General features: G+C 41.6%; 1 protein-coding gene across 7 annotated transcripts in view; it reads right to left on the reverse strand.

The window, feature by feature from the left end:
• Nucleotides 1-18,641, reverse strand: part of ANKS1A (ankyrin repeat and sterile alpha motif domain containing 1A) — an 823,551-nt gene that overhangs the window by 605,236 nt on the left and 199,674 nt on the right. For all 7 annotated transcript variants that reach the window (XM_069238819.1, XM_069238817.1, XM_069238816.1 and 4 more), the window contains exon 2: nucleotides 16,511-16,591. In XM_069238819.1, the coding sequence (XP_069094920.1) occupies nucleotides 16,511-16,591 (81 nt within the window). The remainder of the gene's footprint in view (nucleotides 1-16,510; nucleotides 16,592-18,641) is intronic.

Raw genomic sequence — 18,641 nt, forward strand, 5'->3', positions numbered from 1 at the left:
GCCAGACCTTGCGCTTCCAGCGGAGGCAGGGTTTGTCCCCAAATGCTCCACTGCACACATCTTCTGTATCCTCTCTGCTCTCATGCATCAATTAAACCCACAACTAAAAGCTGTGGCTGTTTTTTTAGACACCATAAAAGCAATTGATTCCTTGGAATAACCCTTCCAATTTGCCGTCCTCAACAGAATGGGCTTGACAGACAAATACATCTGCTGAATACGGCTCCTGTACATAGCCCGACTGCCAGGGTGCAAGTGAATAACCTCTTTGATCCGACACCACCGACCGGGGCACCCCAGTAGGGCTTCTCACTCAACCCAGTACTTTGTGTAATCGCCCCTGAAACCTCAGCATATAAGGTTAGACAACTCAATGCACAAGGAAGACTCAACGTCGCCATCCGCAAACACCTCGTATCGTTACACGCTGACATCACCCAATATTTGTGTGACTACTCGAGACAAGTTATCACAGAGCTCGTGCTATTTCATGCTCTCTAAGGCACTGAAAAAAATCGACGATCTTCCTATTATCCTACACCCCAATAAGGATGCTAGGCTACCCTACTGCATAGTGCACTACGTCAGTGAAATACCTAGGTGTGTGGGCTATCCTATACTAAAATAAAATACAGTACTGTGTGAAAACTATGTAACAGCTATGTATAAAATAGAAGACTATGTTGGGAAATGGTGTTGCTTATATCTCTCCCTGATGAGACGTCTGGCACTGATGAAAGTGGTCATACCGCCAAGATGACTATAACTTTTCTTTAACGTCCCCCTTCATCTGAATAAACTATCCTTTAAAACACTGTGCTTACTCACGATATCACCAGCGTGAGTGGACAAGTAGCCAAGGATTAGGTAGGAGATACTCACGTTACTCTATACTTGTGGTAGCCTTGCGGCACCAGACTATGAACTCTACTGTGCACATGCCCAAGGCTCACTACACCCATCAGTGGATGCACTTCTCACCTCGCATGGCACATTTGACAGTTGTGTATGACATTGCCCAGACCCAACCACTGGTGGCAATGGTTAGCCAACGTCCAGCAAGTGAGCTTAAAGAGATTATCATGGTGGCATGTCAAATAGTCTGGATCACTATTTGTGGCAGACTGCACCTCACTATGCTCTCCGTCCCAACGCAACAGCTACTCACATACCCACTGATACTTATCGCACAGGAGCTCCAAACCCTTTACAGGTGGGCAATGTGTCGACCATGACTGCTGTGCGTGTGTATGTGTTTAAAGTTTTTTAAATTTTTTATTTTAGGGGGAGGCACTGTGCTGGATCACTTTACATATATCAAACTGAGAGCTCTTTGCAAAACATAACCATGCATTTCTTCAGGAACCCCTGGCGTCTGTTGCACTAGATGGGCTGTCCACACATCTCTCCACCAAAGTATCTTGTGATGATCCTCTAAAATACAGTGCAGGTAGAGGGCCCTCAAATAGCACAGAGTGCAAGATCCAGATGGGAGGGGGACACTGGGGTGGGCATCACTGATAAGGAATGGCGCTACTGTTGTGAACAAACTGGCAAGCTCTAACCCAATGGCAGGAGGATTCCTACATCACTTATATTGATAACCCCTTGGCCTTAAAAGACTGCATTTGCAATCAGAGTTCCGCTGTTTGAGGTGCAAGGCACTGGATGCCGATTTCCTACACCTTGCCTACAACAGCCCACCAATAAACTCCTATTGGGCTGACATTTTTGATACTCTCTCCAACACGGTTGATGGTTCCCCTGAATCTTCCCAGAAGATGGGCCTAATGAAAATACTGAAGGTGTCCCATTAACCTACGCTGATTTCGTACTATAATGCCATTCTACTCTTAGCCAACAGCAGCATTATAGTATCACTGAACAAGGACATAGTCTTCTTCAGATGTATATCTAGGTAGTTCCTATATGCCTGGGAAAGCACTCCCAGGGGGAACTTCTTGTGGAATGGCAAGTCCTGGAGCTGGTAAGATTCAGCCCTGGTATCAGAAACTGTGAGGAAATTGGGTTATTTTATGGTGTGGTTGTGCAACCTCACCATGTAATATACGAACCGCCCCCAGTTCCTCACCGATATCCCGGTCACATGCCAATCCATCTTGGCTTAATAACTCTTCCTCTGGGGGTCCCATGGGCACCTTGATGACATTCCCGGGATCAGCAAAATCAGATGCAACCTCATTAACTAGCCAGAGAAACAGGGTTACTCCAGAGGTTGTTAAAATTGTGCATTTTTGTTTAGACTCTGGCCTGTGAACTGTTTTATGCAAAATAAAAGAACACCCTCAGAGACAATTTGAGCAATTTCTATGGTTAACAAGATCAGCATAGATGGAAACAATCTGTTCTGTTTCAGGGCCTCTTTCATCTTATCCGAAGAAAGATGCTGAACCATATTGCCAAATGTATTTATTTTAGCGAGATCAGCAACATTTTCCAGGACAGGCAAACAGTTCATAGACCTTCTAGCCAAAGAGGCATGCCTAAGGGATCTGAAGTTGGAAGGCTTCAAGTAATGTCCGCTTGCAGCAATCACAACCACAGACTCAACATGTATTATTACTCAAAGAAGAATAAGACATCAGTAAAAGCTTTATATTATATTAGATCAATTAGATGTATGATCAGGTAAAAGCTAGAGTGCCAAAACACCTACAGAACCAGATCAAGGACACATGAAATCCACATAACGTTCTTGGATGCACTGCAATAGTTAAAAACCTTGAAAATCAGGCCTGAACCAAACTGGAAGGCAATTTAATGATCAACATCTCTGACGGCTTTCTTTGGGTGTCAGCAGAGGAAACATTTAAAGTCTGCGTACTTACTTAGCAAGTGCAAGTAGAGACCTAAACAAAAAACACGCCCTGAACCAATAAATATTCTGTATAAACTGCTGAGGTTAATTGGCAAGTTAAAAGCCTTGGTGCAAGTAACCTGCAGCTATGTTCTAATACTGGCAACCTTTCATCCATCAAAGGTCAATAAAAAGACCACCATTTCGGTGGCCAACATTAACAGCTGTAATTCACATCATTACAAAGCAGACACAATTAAGGGAGTGAAATCGCTTCTGGGCTGCAATTGGCTCTACATGGAGAACTGTGGCTTCTTAGTCTTTGTTCTGCTATTTTCAGTATGGGGGCAACTAGAGCAAGTTTTGTGGAAAAAGTTACTTAGCTGTCAGCACTGTGATTCTCCAGAATTGGTATATTTTATAGACTCACTTGCTTTAATCTTACCCATCATTGAGGTGGGAATCCCACGGTAACTATGGTAAGTGGTGTAAAACATTGAACAGCAAAGCCTAATATGTTACATTGGTAAATTATTCACATTGTTTTGAGAAGAACCAAACTCCAGTCGACCAGGAAGCATCTCTTAAACCACTCTTCCATACCTCAGATTTCTCTGCATGAGAAATGTAATGAATGAAGTACCCAATGCAGTGATCTATTTTGATAGGGAGGAGGGAGTGTCACTTGTGAAGCTACAAAAGATAGAAACACTGGAGAACCACATTTACAGGTTAAGTAACCGGTCAGATAGGGCTTTTGGATAAAATGGGGATTTGTCCTCACAATACATATTTGAATTGCAAGTATGGCTGTTTAATAATAACGGTGTGAATTTCAGTGATTCTCCTGGCAGCACTGAAATTGCTGCTATTGGGACCTTGAGTGAGCTATGAGAAAGGTCTATACAAGCCAGATGAAGCAGGTACAGTTTAATCCACTTCGGACAAGTCAAGAAAGGATGAATTTCATTATTAGAGCACAATTTGCGGAACAAAGAACATTTAGCCTTTTAAGACTCATTCGTAAATTCTACTGTAGCCTTTGCTAAAATATCTCTGCATTCTTGAGAAATATTTAAGAGGTGGAATTCACTGTACTCAGGAGCCAGGCTGATAAACTGAGAGACTCTGGTGTTGAATGAACAACTTGACCCCTGTTCATTGTGAGCATTTCTGGCACTAGTCTGACAGGAATATGATGTTGCTCCAATAAGAAAGCAGTGCTGTATATCAGAACTGTATCTGCCACACTGGAGTCACCAGGATAATTCAACACAGCTACTTCCATTTTGGTGAGTAGCCTCGGTATCAATGGCTGTTGATAGGAGGGAAAGCGTAAATGAACATTTCTGTACAGCTATATGAAAGGCATTCCCCATGATCCCTTGTGGAAGTATCTGTTGGTGTAAAGGTGATATTTGTTGTTGAGGGCTGTAACAAATAGATCCCGGTTTGGATTCCTCAGCCTCCAGAAAACTGACAGCAGGAGATGTTGAGTCAGCTCCCACTCGTATCACTCGCTTGATGTTCTGCTGTGAGTGTTTGCCCATTGATTGTCTACATTTGGAACATGTTACACTTTCATGGGATCTGGTTTTGTAAAATCAATTTTCGGATTTTCAGGGCTTTCATGGATAGTAGTTGCTATTTTGTTCCTTCTTTCTTGTTCAGACAGAACGTAGTGATTGTGTTGTCTCTACAAAGCAGTACTAAAGATTTCTTTATATTCACTTGGAAGCCTCATAAAATAGTCTTCAGCTCCAAGATATTTATATGCAGCTTCTTTTCCTGACATAACAATTTGCAGCTTTCTTCTTGAGCCTGCAAATGTGCTCCCCATCCTTCCAGGGATGCATCTGTGCTCAGCAGGTACTAAGGTTGTGCGCATACAAACATTAGGCCATCTACCAACCTTATAAGAGGGACCCCACAACCACCCCACTCCTCTTCTGTCAGTTGGCTGAACATGATTAATATTCCAATCTTTGGGTTAAACATCCTCTTCTATCACAGTCTCTGTGGAAGGTAATAGGCTCAAACATTCTGGGCAGTGCGGATTGTCTCTATTGCACCAGTGGACTTCTCAACTGAAGTAACATGCGGGGTCTGCAAGGTGTGAGTGTGGGGAGGAATTGTGTTGAGGAGGAAACAGTTGTGTTAGGGGCGGTGGATTGCCTGATTCAGGAAATCTCTTATAGTAATTATTAAGCATCTGGCTAAAGTTCTAAGCATTCCAATTGGAAACTGCATCATAGGTTCATCATATGGGTCGTCATATTCATAATGTTCTTGAAAGGTTTCAAGATCTTGATTTCACCTTTGGCCTAACTTTGAAAGAAAAATCTCCTTCAATATATTCATTGCCCTAGTCAATGTCCTGACAAGTGGAGATGGACCGCAGCAGTACAATAGGGACTGTCATCCTTATCATCATCTTCAGACCCTGCCCCAATTCTAAGAGACGTACAGGTGGTAAAGGTGAGACCTTACGTGGTGAAGTCTGGTTTGGTCTGGCCTGGTGGAAATCATTTACATTGATTTTGCGGACGGTGCTCCTCTAAGTTTAAAGGAGGTATCTGGCACTATTCTCCTTGTCAACACTTGTGTTTGTTGTTGATAGGTTACTGGATGCAGATGTTGCCGCTGACAATGGTCTCGTTGATGTCTTTTTTGCTACCCGAGAAAGGAGGTACCCTTGCTAATCGAGTTGAGGGTTCAGACCAGATTTAGATGATTTCTTCCCATAAACAGGGGATAAAGGAACTCTTCACTGCCATTTTTCAGTCCTAGAAGGACTACTTTTTACAGGTCGTTATTTTTTGTCTTTGCTTTTGTGGAACATTATTTGAGGTTCCACTGAGGAGCCTTTTTCCTAAAGTCTTTCTCTTTTCTGGGTTTTCTTGAAAGGAGATATTCCCTTCTTCTCCGTCTGCAGACTCTGGAGTTTCCTTTACCTTTTTCTGCAGCCAAAGAATAATTCTGTCTTGCCTGTCCTTCAGGGTTTACGAAATGTATGACAGTATTTGGATTCCTTAGACTTGTGATAAGGATGCAGGGAAAATGGGCACTGTTTCGATGGATTCTCAGAGAGCAGTCAGAGTTTGCCACACAATTAGAAAGGTCACAGTTCAAAAGCAAAGATGTTACCTTCTAGGAGTTCATAGCTAAGGCTCAATCAAAGTTCAACAAAGCTGAAAGTCAGTTGTCTCACTGAAGATACCAGAGAGAGCTCAGGAAGACTTAATTAAACCCAATGTGCGTTAAGAAATTGGAGGCATGGTGGTCCTTGAGGGGAGGCATGGTTCACTACCTGCTTCCTTAACTGCTTGAGTTTGGTTATTTGCCAAACTAGGTAAACAAATTACTAATGTCAAATATTAAGCTTTGCTGTTCAATGTTTTGGTTTGAGCTACTTATTATGATTATGACAGAACTCCCACCTCGAGGACATGGAAGTCTCAAGAAAGTGAATCTCTGAAAGATTCAATGCTAGAGAATCCCTGTGGGTAGGTTTATCAGTGACACTTTCTAAAAGGTAACAAATTACAGCGACCTTAAGAGCACTTAACTGTCTCAACACAATGAATTTTCAATGGTAAATATCTGCTCAATCTTTAAGAAGGTCATACAATGGCTAATGCTAACACAGAGAGCTTACACAAACCCTCATGATCCACAGTATAAACCAAAGATGCAGCATCCTGCAGTTTAAAAAAAATGTATTTATTATTTTTTTAATCAGAGGCTGAGCCTGCTGCTGCAACAAAGTATGTGCCTGAGCTCTTGTCAGAAGCAGACTCATTCTAGCCTACGATACCTTGCATTTACTTCTAAAATGTAAAATATCATTATGTACTGTCCGTGCTATTATTTACAACAGACACAAAAGACAAGTGACTGTTTCCACTGCCCACATTCCTATTACATTGGGAACAGTTTTTAAAGAAGACGGCATTTCAGAGTGTTTGCAAGTTTCTTTTATAAATAAGAGCTGAGCAGAGGAAGGTTGACTGCAGATAAAATAAAGGTATTGTGAATGAAATATTTAGACAAAGTATAGAAGTGCTTGCATCAGATGGTGTCTGTTAAGGATAGGAAATTGGACAGTTTGTGCTATACTGAGGAGGTGTGTGGAACCTTACTGGCATTGGAGAGGACTTAATGCGTAGTGTGAACTAGAGAAATGCGTCAGCAAATCAGCTGCCTAAGAATGGCACTATTTGGTAAATATAAGTATTCAGCAATTGAGCTCAGTATTCAACCTGCTCCTTTAAGAATAGAAATTAAAAAACCCATCTTAAAACTGGTAAAATGTGGATCCGATCCTATACCTTGCATACAAAGAAGACATTTTTTTTTTTTAACAGAAGAGCCAGCCTTCAGTTATAGTAGGTCAGAAAAATCCAGAAATAGTTTGCCAAAAAGGTTTCATGTGGACAGCGCCAAACAAGATAATTATATTCGACTAATTACCACTACTTCATGGCATGGGCTTCTGAACTGGAAAAGGGAAGACACTGTATTTGTGAGCTGTGGCTCTAAACTACAGTCACTTATATATCCTACCGATGCCGCAAGATGAGTCATATTAGGCAGTATTCTATTAAATAAGTAATGTCTATTAATGAAATGATGGTGCAAATATCAATGGCTATTTTAATTAATCATCCCACCAAATACAATTTCTTCGACGGTTTTATAAGTAATAGTGTTATTAGGTGCAGTATAAGTGATGGTGTTCTTACTTGTCCATTTATGTATTAATACGTATTCACTTATACTGTCTGGTTTAAAACTGTACAAAGAAGTTTATGACTTTTTAGTTAAACTGAACTATGGTTGGTGATGATTATAAGGAGAATGGTGGCATAACAAAAAGCTCCTGTGTTCTGTGTTCTCCTGAAGTAGAGGAGAAAACCAGCATGACGGGCTGAGCTGATGAGTGCCTTTCTGCGCACTGGTTCTGGTCTCAAGGAAATGGAACGTATTCCCTATGCTATGAAAAATGCTGTGAGAAATGGTGCTTTGAAGTAAAAGGAGAAATGTTGTCTTTGTGTTCTAACGTTTCAAAAGACCCTAAATATAAATATTTTATCCAAATGTATTTTTATTGGATTTGCAACAAATCAAAAATACAGTGAGAGAGCCCAACTCTGGCAGGTTGGAATGGTTGAACCAATGTGCACATAGTCATTGTTAACTATTTGTTTAAAAATATGTTTTCATCCCCATCCCTCAGCCATCACCAACCCCACGTTTCCAACATAAAGTTGACCTACTCCCAAGGCAATCATCCAGACATGAAAAATATACTACAACGTTCCCTCGAGGGCTGTGTACGACGAGCCACGTCAGTCATCAAAGAGCTTATCTAAGTTATTGATCAGCTTTTCCATGACAAGAATATTTAGGTACAAGTGTGACTGAAGGTGGGGCTTGTTTCTTTAAATGAGACGTTATTGCAAGCTTAGTTGTGCTGTGGTATAGTTATACTAGGTTTCATTTTCCTTTAGTTATGTGTTTGCCATTAACTGGCCTCATACCCTGCGTGCAGTCCCCCAAGGAAGAGGGAACTAGAAAGCAGAGGATCTTCTGTAGCACTTCCACCAACCCCCCAAAACCAAAGAATTTTGGTTTTGCAAATAAAAATGCCTCCCTTGTACCCAACAATTAGTAGACTTCCATTTGGTTGAGTAATTCTTTTTGTAATTTTAGGGCCATTTGTACGAACACATTTTCCCTTTGATACATCTGGCCCTTAGTCATTTATATAGAGCTTACACCCCAATGCTGATTAGTTTTATTGTTTTTTAAAATTAGCATTTCTCCCTTGTAGTAGCTAATTTCACTTCCCGGTGCAAGACCTAATGACAAAGCTGCACATACCATAAAACACTGTTTCCATCACTGTGAGTTCCTACTTGACATAGTCAAACAAATGAATATTTGATCCCTCCAAGAAATCCCAGATCGATCCAAAAGCAGCCATCCCTCCATTTCTTATACAGGGAGTGCAGAATTATTAGGCAAGTTGTATTTTTGAGGATTAATTTTATTATTGAACAACAACCATGTTCTCAATGAACCCAAAAAACTCATTAATATCAAAGCTGAATATTTTTGGAAGTAGTTTTTAGTTTTAGCTATGTTAGGGGGATATCTGTGTGTGCAGGTGACTATTACTGTGCATAATTATTAGGCAACTTAACAAAAAAAAAATATATACCCATTTCAATTATTTATTATTACCAGTGAAACCAATATAACATCTCAACATTCACAAATATACATTTCTGACATTCAAAAACAAAACAAAAACAAATCAGTGACCAATATAGCCACCTTTCTTTGCAAGGACACTCAAAAGCCTGCCATCCATGGATTCTGTCAGTGTTTTGATCTGTTCACCATCAACATTGCGTGCAGCAGCAACCACAGCCTCCCAGACACTGTTCAGAGAGGTGTACTGTTTTCCCTCCTTGTAAATCTCACATTTGATGATGGACCACAGGTTCTCAATGGGGTTCAGATCAGGTGAACAAGGAGGCCATGTCATTAGATTTCCTTCTTTTATACCCTTTCTTGCCAGCCACGCTGTGGAGTACTTGGACGCGTGTGATGGAGCATTGTCCTGCATGAAAATCATGTTTTTCTTGAAGGATGCAGACTTCTTCCTGTACCACTGCTTGAAGAAGGTGTCTTCCAGGAACTGGCAGTAGGACTGGGAGTTGAGCTTGACTCCATCCTCAACTCGAAAAGGCCCCACAAGCTCATCTTTGATGATACCAGCCGAAACCAGTACTCCACCTCCACCTTGCTGGCGTCTGAGTCGGACTGGAGCTCTCTGCCCTTTACCAATCCAGCCACGGGCCCATCCATCTGGCCCATCAAGACTCACTCTCATTTCATCAGTCCATAAAACCTTAGAAAAATCAGTCTTGAGATATTTCTTGGCCCAGTCTTGACGTTTCAGCTTGTGTGTCTTGTTCAGTGGTGGTCGTCTTTCAGCCTTTCTTACCTTGGCCATGTCTCTGAGTATTGCACACCTTGTGCTTTTGGGCACTCCAGTGATGTTGCAGCTCTGAAATATGGCCAAACTGGTGGCAAGTGGCATCGTGGCAGCTGCACGCTTGACTTTTCTCAGTTCATGGGCAGTAATTTTGCGCCTTGGTTTTTCCACACGCTTCTTGCGACCCTGTTGACTATTTTGAATGAAACGCTTGATTGTTCGATGATCACGCTTCAGAAGCTTTGCAATTTTAAGAGTGCTGCATCCCTCTGCAAGATATCTCACTATTTTTGACTTTTCGGAGCCTGTCAAGTCCTTCTTTTGACCCATTTTGCCAAAGGAAAGGAAGTTGCCTAATAATTATGCACACCTGATATAGGGTGTTGATGTCATTAGACCACACCCCTTCTCATTACAGAGATGCACATCACCTAATATGCTTAATTGGTAGTAGGCTTTCGAGCCTATACAGCTTGGAGTAAGACAACATGCATAAAGAGGATGATGTGGTCAAAATACTAATTTGCCTAATAATTCTGCACTCCCTGAATGGCCCTTGAGTTAAAACGTGGGTGAAATTTTGATTGAATTCTATCAGTAAAATATGATAAAGTTTAGTGTTACAGAGAACCTCATCTCATACTATTAAAGCTGTGGCAACTGGGTTGAGAGTTACAAATGTAGCCGTCTATCCTGTTTACGGAGCTACATCACATCCCACAGCAGTCTTATTAATACAGGATCCAAAGGCCATCTTCTTAGTGTTTTCTTTGGACCACTGTGAATGGCCCAGTAAGAAGTTTGGAAATCTAGTAATACTATTGTTACCTTTTCTAATGGAACTCTCTGCCAGGTTCCTTACAAATTTCGTCACTGCCTCCTGCAAAAGTATAAATAAGGTTTTTTACACTTTAATAATTTAATGATTTAATGACATTAACACGAACTGTCCAGGACAGCACACCTGGGGACCATTTATAACCCTTGTCATCTAGTAGCTATTTAAAATTCGCCCTGTAAACTTAGTACATATATGAGTAAGTTTGATCCCCAGATATTTTATAATATGGGCCACCCATCATTTCTTGGGGGCTGGGAGGGAGGTGTTGAAGGCCCAAAACTGCTTCAAACTTCCCCAAATGTTTTAGAGTGAGTAGCCTGTTTCAGAACTTCCTAGAGTGAGAAGACTATTGTCCACATTGAGTTACCTTATATTTCCTTGCATTAAAAGGTATATATTTTATGTTTCTTACTCTCCTTATTTGCACTACAAGTGTTTCTATGCTTAATGGGAAAGGCAGAGGCAACATTGGGCAGCCCTACGAAGTTCCTCTCCAGTTGAAAGGATCTAGATTTAATGCATCTCTTTCAGGCCACAACTCAATTTCTCCACAACCATATGCAAAAGGTTCCAGTCGAACACTTTCTCATGTTCCAAGAGACCAGTATCCCTGCAGGCTCTCCTTTTGAGTCTTTTTGACTAGGTGGCCTGTCTGATATACATTGTTATGTGTCTACCTTTTGGCAATAACACCTGACTAGTATGCATGAAATAAGTGTGGCAGAATCTTCTCCAGCATCCCATCTTCGCTCTAATGTGATTTTCTAACCACAGAGACACCAAGGCCTCGTATGTCTTATAGAACTCACAGCCAGTCAGTGAGGGACAAAGACTGCCCCGTCATTATTTCTACATCTGCCCATTTAAAGGTCCCATACTAGACTAAAATCCCCAGTTAGAATCAGATCCCCATACCGGTAGCTCTATCAGTGTACTCAGGAATGTATTTAGAAAAGTCTTTTGGGTACACAGACTGTTGCTAAGGTGAGACGGCAGTTCTCCACATGTGTCCCAAGCATAAAACATCTAACATCTCTGCCTGCATCAGCGTCTGTCACTAACAGAGGGAATCACCTAGATATAAACCTGGAGACTCCATCATTGTCTTGTCTTGCAGATGAATGGTAGACCACAGGGTAGTCCTTGAGCCTCATCCTGTGCTGAACTTTCCTATAGGGATGGGTCTCTAAGAGGTATTGCATATGCTTGGATTAGTTTAATCTGTTGCCATACAGTTCACCGTTTTCTTGGGATGTCTAGTAATCGCACATTATATGATAACATCTTTACCATTGCCTAGTAAAACTGTCCCTCCTTTTCAGTAGTATTGCAGTATAGATGCATATAGGTACTCACACCAAACTGTGTGGTTGTTCACTACTGTCAGACTTGATGTAGGTCCTAATCAACTTCCTCCCACCACAACCCTTCCTTAAGATACCCCAAAAGGGTTCAGCAGCAGTACATAGATTCTGGTCTATACTGACTTCAACTAAAAGTTGTCCTACTAAAGTGATCCAATGTCAGCAGACCTCTTACACTACATCAGTATGATCATCAGCACCTCAGTCCAAGCTCCCCTCAATCCAGCCGCATCTTAAGTCTAAGGTCTAGGACAGCTGCTGTGACATTAACCAGCATGGGAAGATGCCTAAACAACAACCCTCCAGATCTGAAACCATCCACCCCTAATGCTCCCCTCACAAACATCCCAGACAATCATCCGACTGATTGTTTTACACTTAACAAAAAGTAATCATGAGGATCTAATGGATCTTTCCAAGCAGCCTGCTCTTAATCAATCTGTGCACTTTTCAGCCCTTCTCAATCTATGGATTTAAGATTGTTTCTGATATTCATCTGTCCTGGTCTATGCCACTACGACCTCACATTGTTTTGGTGTGGAGATCACACTTGCATTGAGTTGCCAGCCTTCAGGGTTCAATCTTTTTTTAGTAGATCTGTTTCTCCCTGATATTCCGATGTGTGGTGCATAGATCCATCATAATCAAATACTATGGCAAAAGGGGTGTGGGGGAGCTTGTATTGCATTTTCTCCAATCTCACTGTCTCAGTTAAGGTGTTAAAGAGGATGTGGGTCAGCAGAGTAGCCTGTGAGAAAACCTCAGAGCAAGCTACTGAAGTCATCAAATGTGATGTCTTTCAGCTTCTGACCCATTGCTAACACCTCTTAATTTTTCACTGCGGTACTATGTTTCTCTGGCGCAGGTTCCATTTTATTTTGCTCAGCAGGGCTTTGCACTCTTGTCAGACTTTGGGGTGGTCTCAGACGAGTGATGGGGTCAATAGATTTGTCATGCACATTAGTATACCTGTTCTCGCCCCACTTCTTGCAGGCCATTTAACTGGATGTTCTCTTCTTAACTTAGTCTTAAGTTCTTTCAACTTCAAGCTGACAAGTTTTAGGTATTTCTCCATTTGAGCGTTGCTTCAGATGCAAAACTGAAGACTGCTAGATATTCTGCTCTCTCCTCTACTTCCAGAATCTGTGATCACATGACATTAATGCCCTTAAAGAGATGGTAAATTTTTGTACCAATGGATGTCTTCAAATCTTGGACATTACGCTATATTTCCTTTCCTAAGTCTTTCTTGAGGGCTTTCCTAAAGGACTATAAGGCACTAAGCAAGTCGAGTTTAGTAATCGCCATTGATCAAGTGCATTAGTGAAAGCCTGTGGCGTCTCTTCTTACATGAGTAAATTACATATTGTTTTAGCAGTAGTGTATTCTGTGTTGTTTTCCAAGGGGGCATTTTGCAATTTGGAGATGCAAAGTTCTGCATATAGGGTGTATCCTGTTACAGAGCTTCAATCAGGGCAAAAAGGTCCATGTTCACACTTACTTCTTCTAGTGTTTTATACACCAGCAGTTTGTCCACAACCTGTACATCACATTTTTACGAGAGCATCAGGCTTGGTGCACGCTCTTTTGCAGTGTGTGGCATGGGAGGCCGAAAACCCTCTTTCACCCCGTAGATACCTTAGGGTCACTGCATATCTCACTATTTCTTAAGGGACCCACTTCAAAAAAAGACGAGAGTCAGAAGAGGGCCCCTACAGGAGCCCTGTTTCCTCCTTTATTTTATTTTGCAGCATATGGGGCAGGTCTGTGCCCTACCTACAGGGAAGAATAGAACAAAGTGACAAATGACCATAAGCTGCCACACAAACTTGTCATGAAAAATGTACAACTACACTGAGGGTATCTTGAATTGTTTCACAGAGCCTGTCAGTTAACCAGGAAAAGGGATGGGGTGGTCTGAGGGTGAGGTTGTAAGGTGTTCAACAAGCATAGGCAAAAACAATAGGACTCACCTACAAGAGCCATTTGCTTTGTCTATGTCTTTTAGCTATGTTGTACAGCAGTGTGGCTACAATGCAGCACTGATGAAAGGCAAAAAAGGCACTATGATGCAGCCAGTGCTAGCCACATCTCAGCACTTTTTTTTCTGCTGGCAGGACGGGAGGCAAAAGAGGAAGGAAGGGGTAGGTGGGGGGCCAAACAGACAATGGAGGATGTAGGAAAAAATCTTTAAGACTGGCTCCAGCACTGGTCTGACGAATCACACCGCTTTTTAATATTTAATGTGGGTTGGAAGGCAGGGGCAACACAAAGGAAGGCAACACAGAAAGCAATACAGACGAGGGAGGGTAGATGAGGGCAAGCAACGGAGAGTGGAAAAAAGGAGCACAAAGGAGCCAGCTGAAAAATACTGTTAGACATGACACTCTTGGGTGGCAGCCCCACAGACGTTTTGTTTTCACCCTGCTGCATTGTTGAATTCGTTTTTATGAGCTTTAGGACTCTGTGCCCTTTATCACTGCTAACCAGTGATAAAGTGTTCGATGTCTCTCCCTTAAACATGGTACAAATGGCTTACACCACATTGTCAAATTTAATTTACTTTTAAATCCCTAGTAAAGTAGTACCACATGTCCTTGGGGCCTGCAAATTAAATTCAACTAGTGGGTATGCAGCACTCAGTGTGCCATCCACTAAGGTAGCCTTTTAAAATATGTCTCAGGCCTGCCACTGCACGCCGTAGTGCATGTTTAAACTGCTATTTCAACCTGGCAAATTTTCCATTTACTAGGCTTAAGCCTTCCTTTTTAATGCCTATAAGTCAACTCTAAGGCCCTAAACAGCTTATAGGGCATAGTGCACTGTATTTAAAAGATAGCACATCTGTTTTTAAGGTTTAAATGTTCAGGTAGTCGAAAAAACCCTAAATGTGTTTGTTTTTTTCACTACTGTGAGGCCTATCTCGCCCACTGGATAACATTGGGTTACCGTATTACATTTAATAAGTGACATTTGATTTAGAGCATCTAGGAATGTTATTTTTACACTCAAATTGCAATTTGAAATACTCTTTAACGGTACCTTTGAATTTCAAGCCACAATTCTGAAACTTCACCTTCAGAAAGTTGCCATTTTCCTGTCCTAACCTTTGTCCTGGGTCACATGACTAAGTGTAATTGGCATTGGACTTTCTGTATTCCTCCCAGACAGTGAAAAAAAGAGGGACCAGGTGTTGGAAGGGTGTGCCATACTGTCAGGATAGTTGGGGCAGAGTTGTTCCCTGCTACAATTACATTTCATTGGGGCTACTTCCACAACCACAGACAAAGGATCTTGATACCAGCCTAGTGTTAACAAAGACCACCAGGTGCCAGAGAGGGGAAGAAAGGAACAAAAACAGATGTGGGGATGCTCCACATGTTTTCCCACTTCAAAGGGTGGTTCCAGGTATAATATTTGACCTCTTAAATCACTCATCAGATCACTTGTGGACCTGCAGAAGTCTCAGAAGTAGGACATCCCTGATGCTCTAAGGAATGCCCTTTTGCCTGAAGAAGGAAGCCTGGACTTGCTCTTTGAACTCATAACCACCAGAGTGACTCCATGGGCTAGATTACTGGTATTGCGTTTTGAGCTGCAGGGGTCCCTGCAACTGCCCAGATGACCTACCACAAATGGACCTGCCTGAGCCCAGCTGGCCTCTGTTAGAGTGAGTCCTGATCCGCAAGACGTGCCTTCCCAGGTCCTGGACCGTTGGCTGGCATCAGAGTGCACTCGGTCTCTTTCAACGCAAACTGGACACTTTGCACTGGCTTCTTTAAAGTCAGCCTGAACTTGTAACTTTCCCCTGGTCTAGAATGGCCAGATGACTGCAAGCAGACTTTTGTGCTTTTAGGTGCTACACTTACCCAAAATTGTGACATTACATTTCTTGAGTTCCACCAATTGGATTTTTGTCGTTCTGGTATCACATTATTTATTAATGTTTACTCTATTTTTCTAAACTGGTGTGAGATTTTTCTTGTGCTGGTTTTCACTTTATTACTGTTTGTATACTGCATAAAAACTTTACACATTGCTTTTAAGTTACACCCGACTGTGTTTGTGCCAAGCTACCAGAGGGTTAAGCACAGGTTAGTTTAGAGACTTCTGTGGTTCACCCTGACAGCAATTGTGGTTGTTGCTTGAGAAGGATCATCACACCATATCCCCCCCAAAAAAATCTAATCTCTTACAAATACACACTATGATAGAGTGCTCAGATAGAAAGAAAAAAATAGCAATGGCAGGACACAAGTACGGCATCCACGCTCCATGGGAGACACAAACACATTAAGAAGAAAGAAGCCCACAGCAACACACAAGCAAGAAGCGAGCGAATGAGTGACATTGAAGCCTATAAATGGTAAGCAATGGGCAGCCTCTAAGCCCACTGTTAGTAAACGAAAGGTCTTGAAGAGACAGCACATGTGGTGACTAGACAAGGCCTAAGAATCAAAAAAAGAAAAAGGCATTACCTGTGTCCATTCAGAGATGCATGGTGCAGAGGCGTGTACCCTGTGCTGTCAACACAATTCACATTCGGCCCTCGCCAGATGCTGCAAAATAAAGGGGCACACTTTAATGCTTGGTGTCAAACGACTAACACTTGTAGTACCAGGAATCTAATAAACATTCATTTGCACAGTGGTCTTCCCAACTTAGGTCGGCTATGTTTTTTTAAATCCTACTTTTTATCAGCAACTAAGATAGCTCTGACTTGCCCAGTCTTTATAGGTTTATCATAATGAATGACAAAAAAGGAGCTACTTTCTTGTTCACGTACCAGTACAAAGCTCTCAAACCAACCAAAGAACAAATATAGACACATTACACATTTACACACACACAATAAATAAGAACAACTGTAGGATTTCTCACAGCCAACATGCTGGGCCAGATAGTATTCCAAGAAGGAAAGGTACATTTTCCTACTTAGCTTGCGCAACCAATGTAGATTTAGGGTCACACTGATTGAATTGTTAATCTCTTGAGACTAAACAAAGACAAAAGTAAAGTACAACCAGTCCTTCGTTTTCATTATATTTTCATTTATTTATACAACGTTGGTGGAAGTAACCATCGTGATTATAGCATGACAAAGCCTCCTTCCTTTCCTCAGTTCCGATTTTTAGCTTCAATGCACGGGAGCAATGAATTTCATCAGATGAGACTAACGATAGAGGAGTGGAGACGTGTGTGAGGAATTCACAAGAACTTTCATGTTTTCTGTCTGAATAGAAAGAGAGTGTGTTCACTGCTGTGACTCGATATTGTTTTTAGAAGTTAAATGCTTTGTTCTAGCATCTGTGTGGAATACAAATGTTTTGTTAATAGGAGCAAATAAATAAGCTGATGATTCTCCATAAACCTTTGTAAGAGACACAAGCAAACTGTTCTGAATGTGAAGGCAAAATCAGACAGGTGCTATATCCAAGAGAGCTTCCTAAATTCGATCTATTAAGCCACTGATGCAAAAGGAGCAAATGAAAGCTAAAGTAAAAGGGAATTTATCGATTTTGGTTACTATCAAAAACTTCAAGACAGTGCTACATATTCAGATGAATTTCAAGAGTTGCACATCACTACAGACTTTATAGTGTACTCAATTTAATAAATATCTCTAATTAATGCATGCGTTGACTGAATACAGAGTGGAACTTAACAACCTATTTGACTTTAGCCCCCTTGAAGCACAACTGTTAATGGACTGCCTTGGTCGAGGGGGCATTTCCCAGATATACCGCTCTTTGATTTGTAATGCCCCTAAGACACTTCACAGTTTATGACAGAAGTGGGAACAGTGGACTGGTGCCTGGGAAGACACTGAATGGTGAGAGGAGGTGTATGGACCCTTGTGAGATCGCTATTTTGTCATGCTTGCAGCTGATCTAAATATGCTATCTACATATGACCTATCTCACACCACAGTGTCTGACACACAGGCATGCTCCCTGAACCTCGATGTTCGTTCTCGGAGGCGGACTTCTTTCATATGGTGTGACAATGCCTTAGCATGGCGCGCTACTGGATGCAAATAGCTGAGACTTTCTCGAATTTTAGACAGATCCATCAAACCTTCTCTTAAACTAGTCCTGGTGGGCCTCCTGGAGAATGTGAATGGATTCACAGGAGTGGGAGACGGGGAAACAGCCTTGTAGGGCTGGCAACCATGGTTTCCAACTGAGACATTGCACGCAAAGGGAAATCCCAAGCTCCACCGACATTGTACGAATGGAGATCCGGAATAGACTTGTGTGCAAAACAGGATGAACCCATATACATTGCTAGGGGTTGCAATCAAAAAGTTCAACAAGGGGCAGATGGTGGGAGTACTACGGCATAATGTATCATTGATAGTGCGGGGTGGGGGGAGGTTGCGTAGTGGCATGTTTTCATTTTATTATGATTTCATTATGTTAATGTACTCATTTGTTGGAAAATAAATAACATACATTCATAAAAAAAAATATTCCTTGAACCTTGAGCTGCTTGCAAGTTAAAGTGTTTAACAAGTACACAGCATTGCAATGCAATTCTGTGAATCACCTTGGATTATGAGCAAGGCAAGCTCTAGCACCAATGTTTTGACTCAACGTTTAACAAGAG

The sequence above is a fragment of the Pleurodeles waltl genome, chromosome 6 (assembly GCF_031143425.1).
Source record: "Pleurodeles waltl isolate 20211129_DDA chromosome 6, aPleWal1.hap1.20221129, whole genome shotgun sequence".
Classification (NCBI taxonomy): Eukaryota; Metazoa; Chordata; class Amphibia; order Caudata; family Salamandridae; genus Pleurodeles; species Pleurodeles waltl.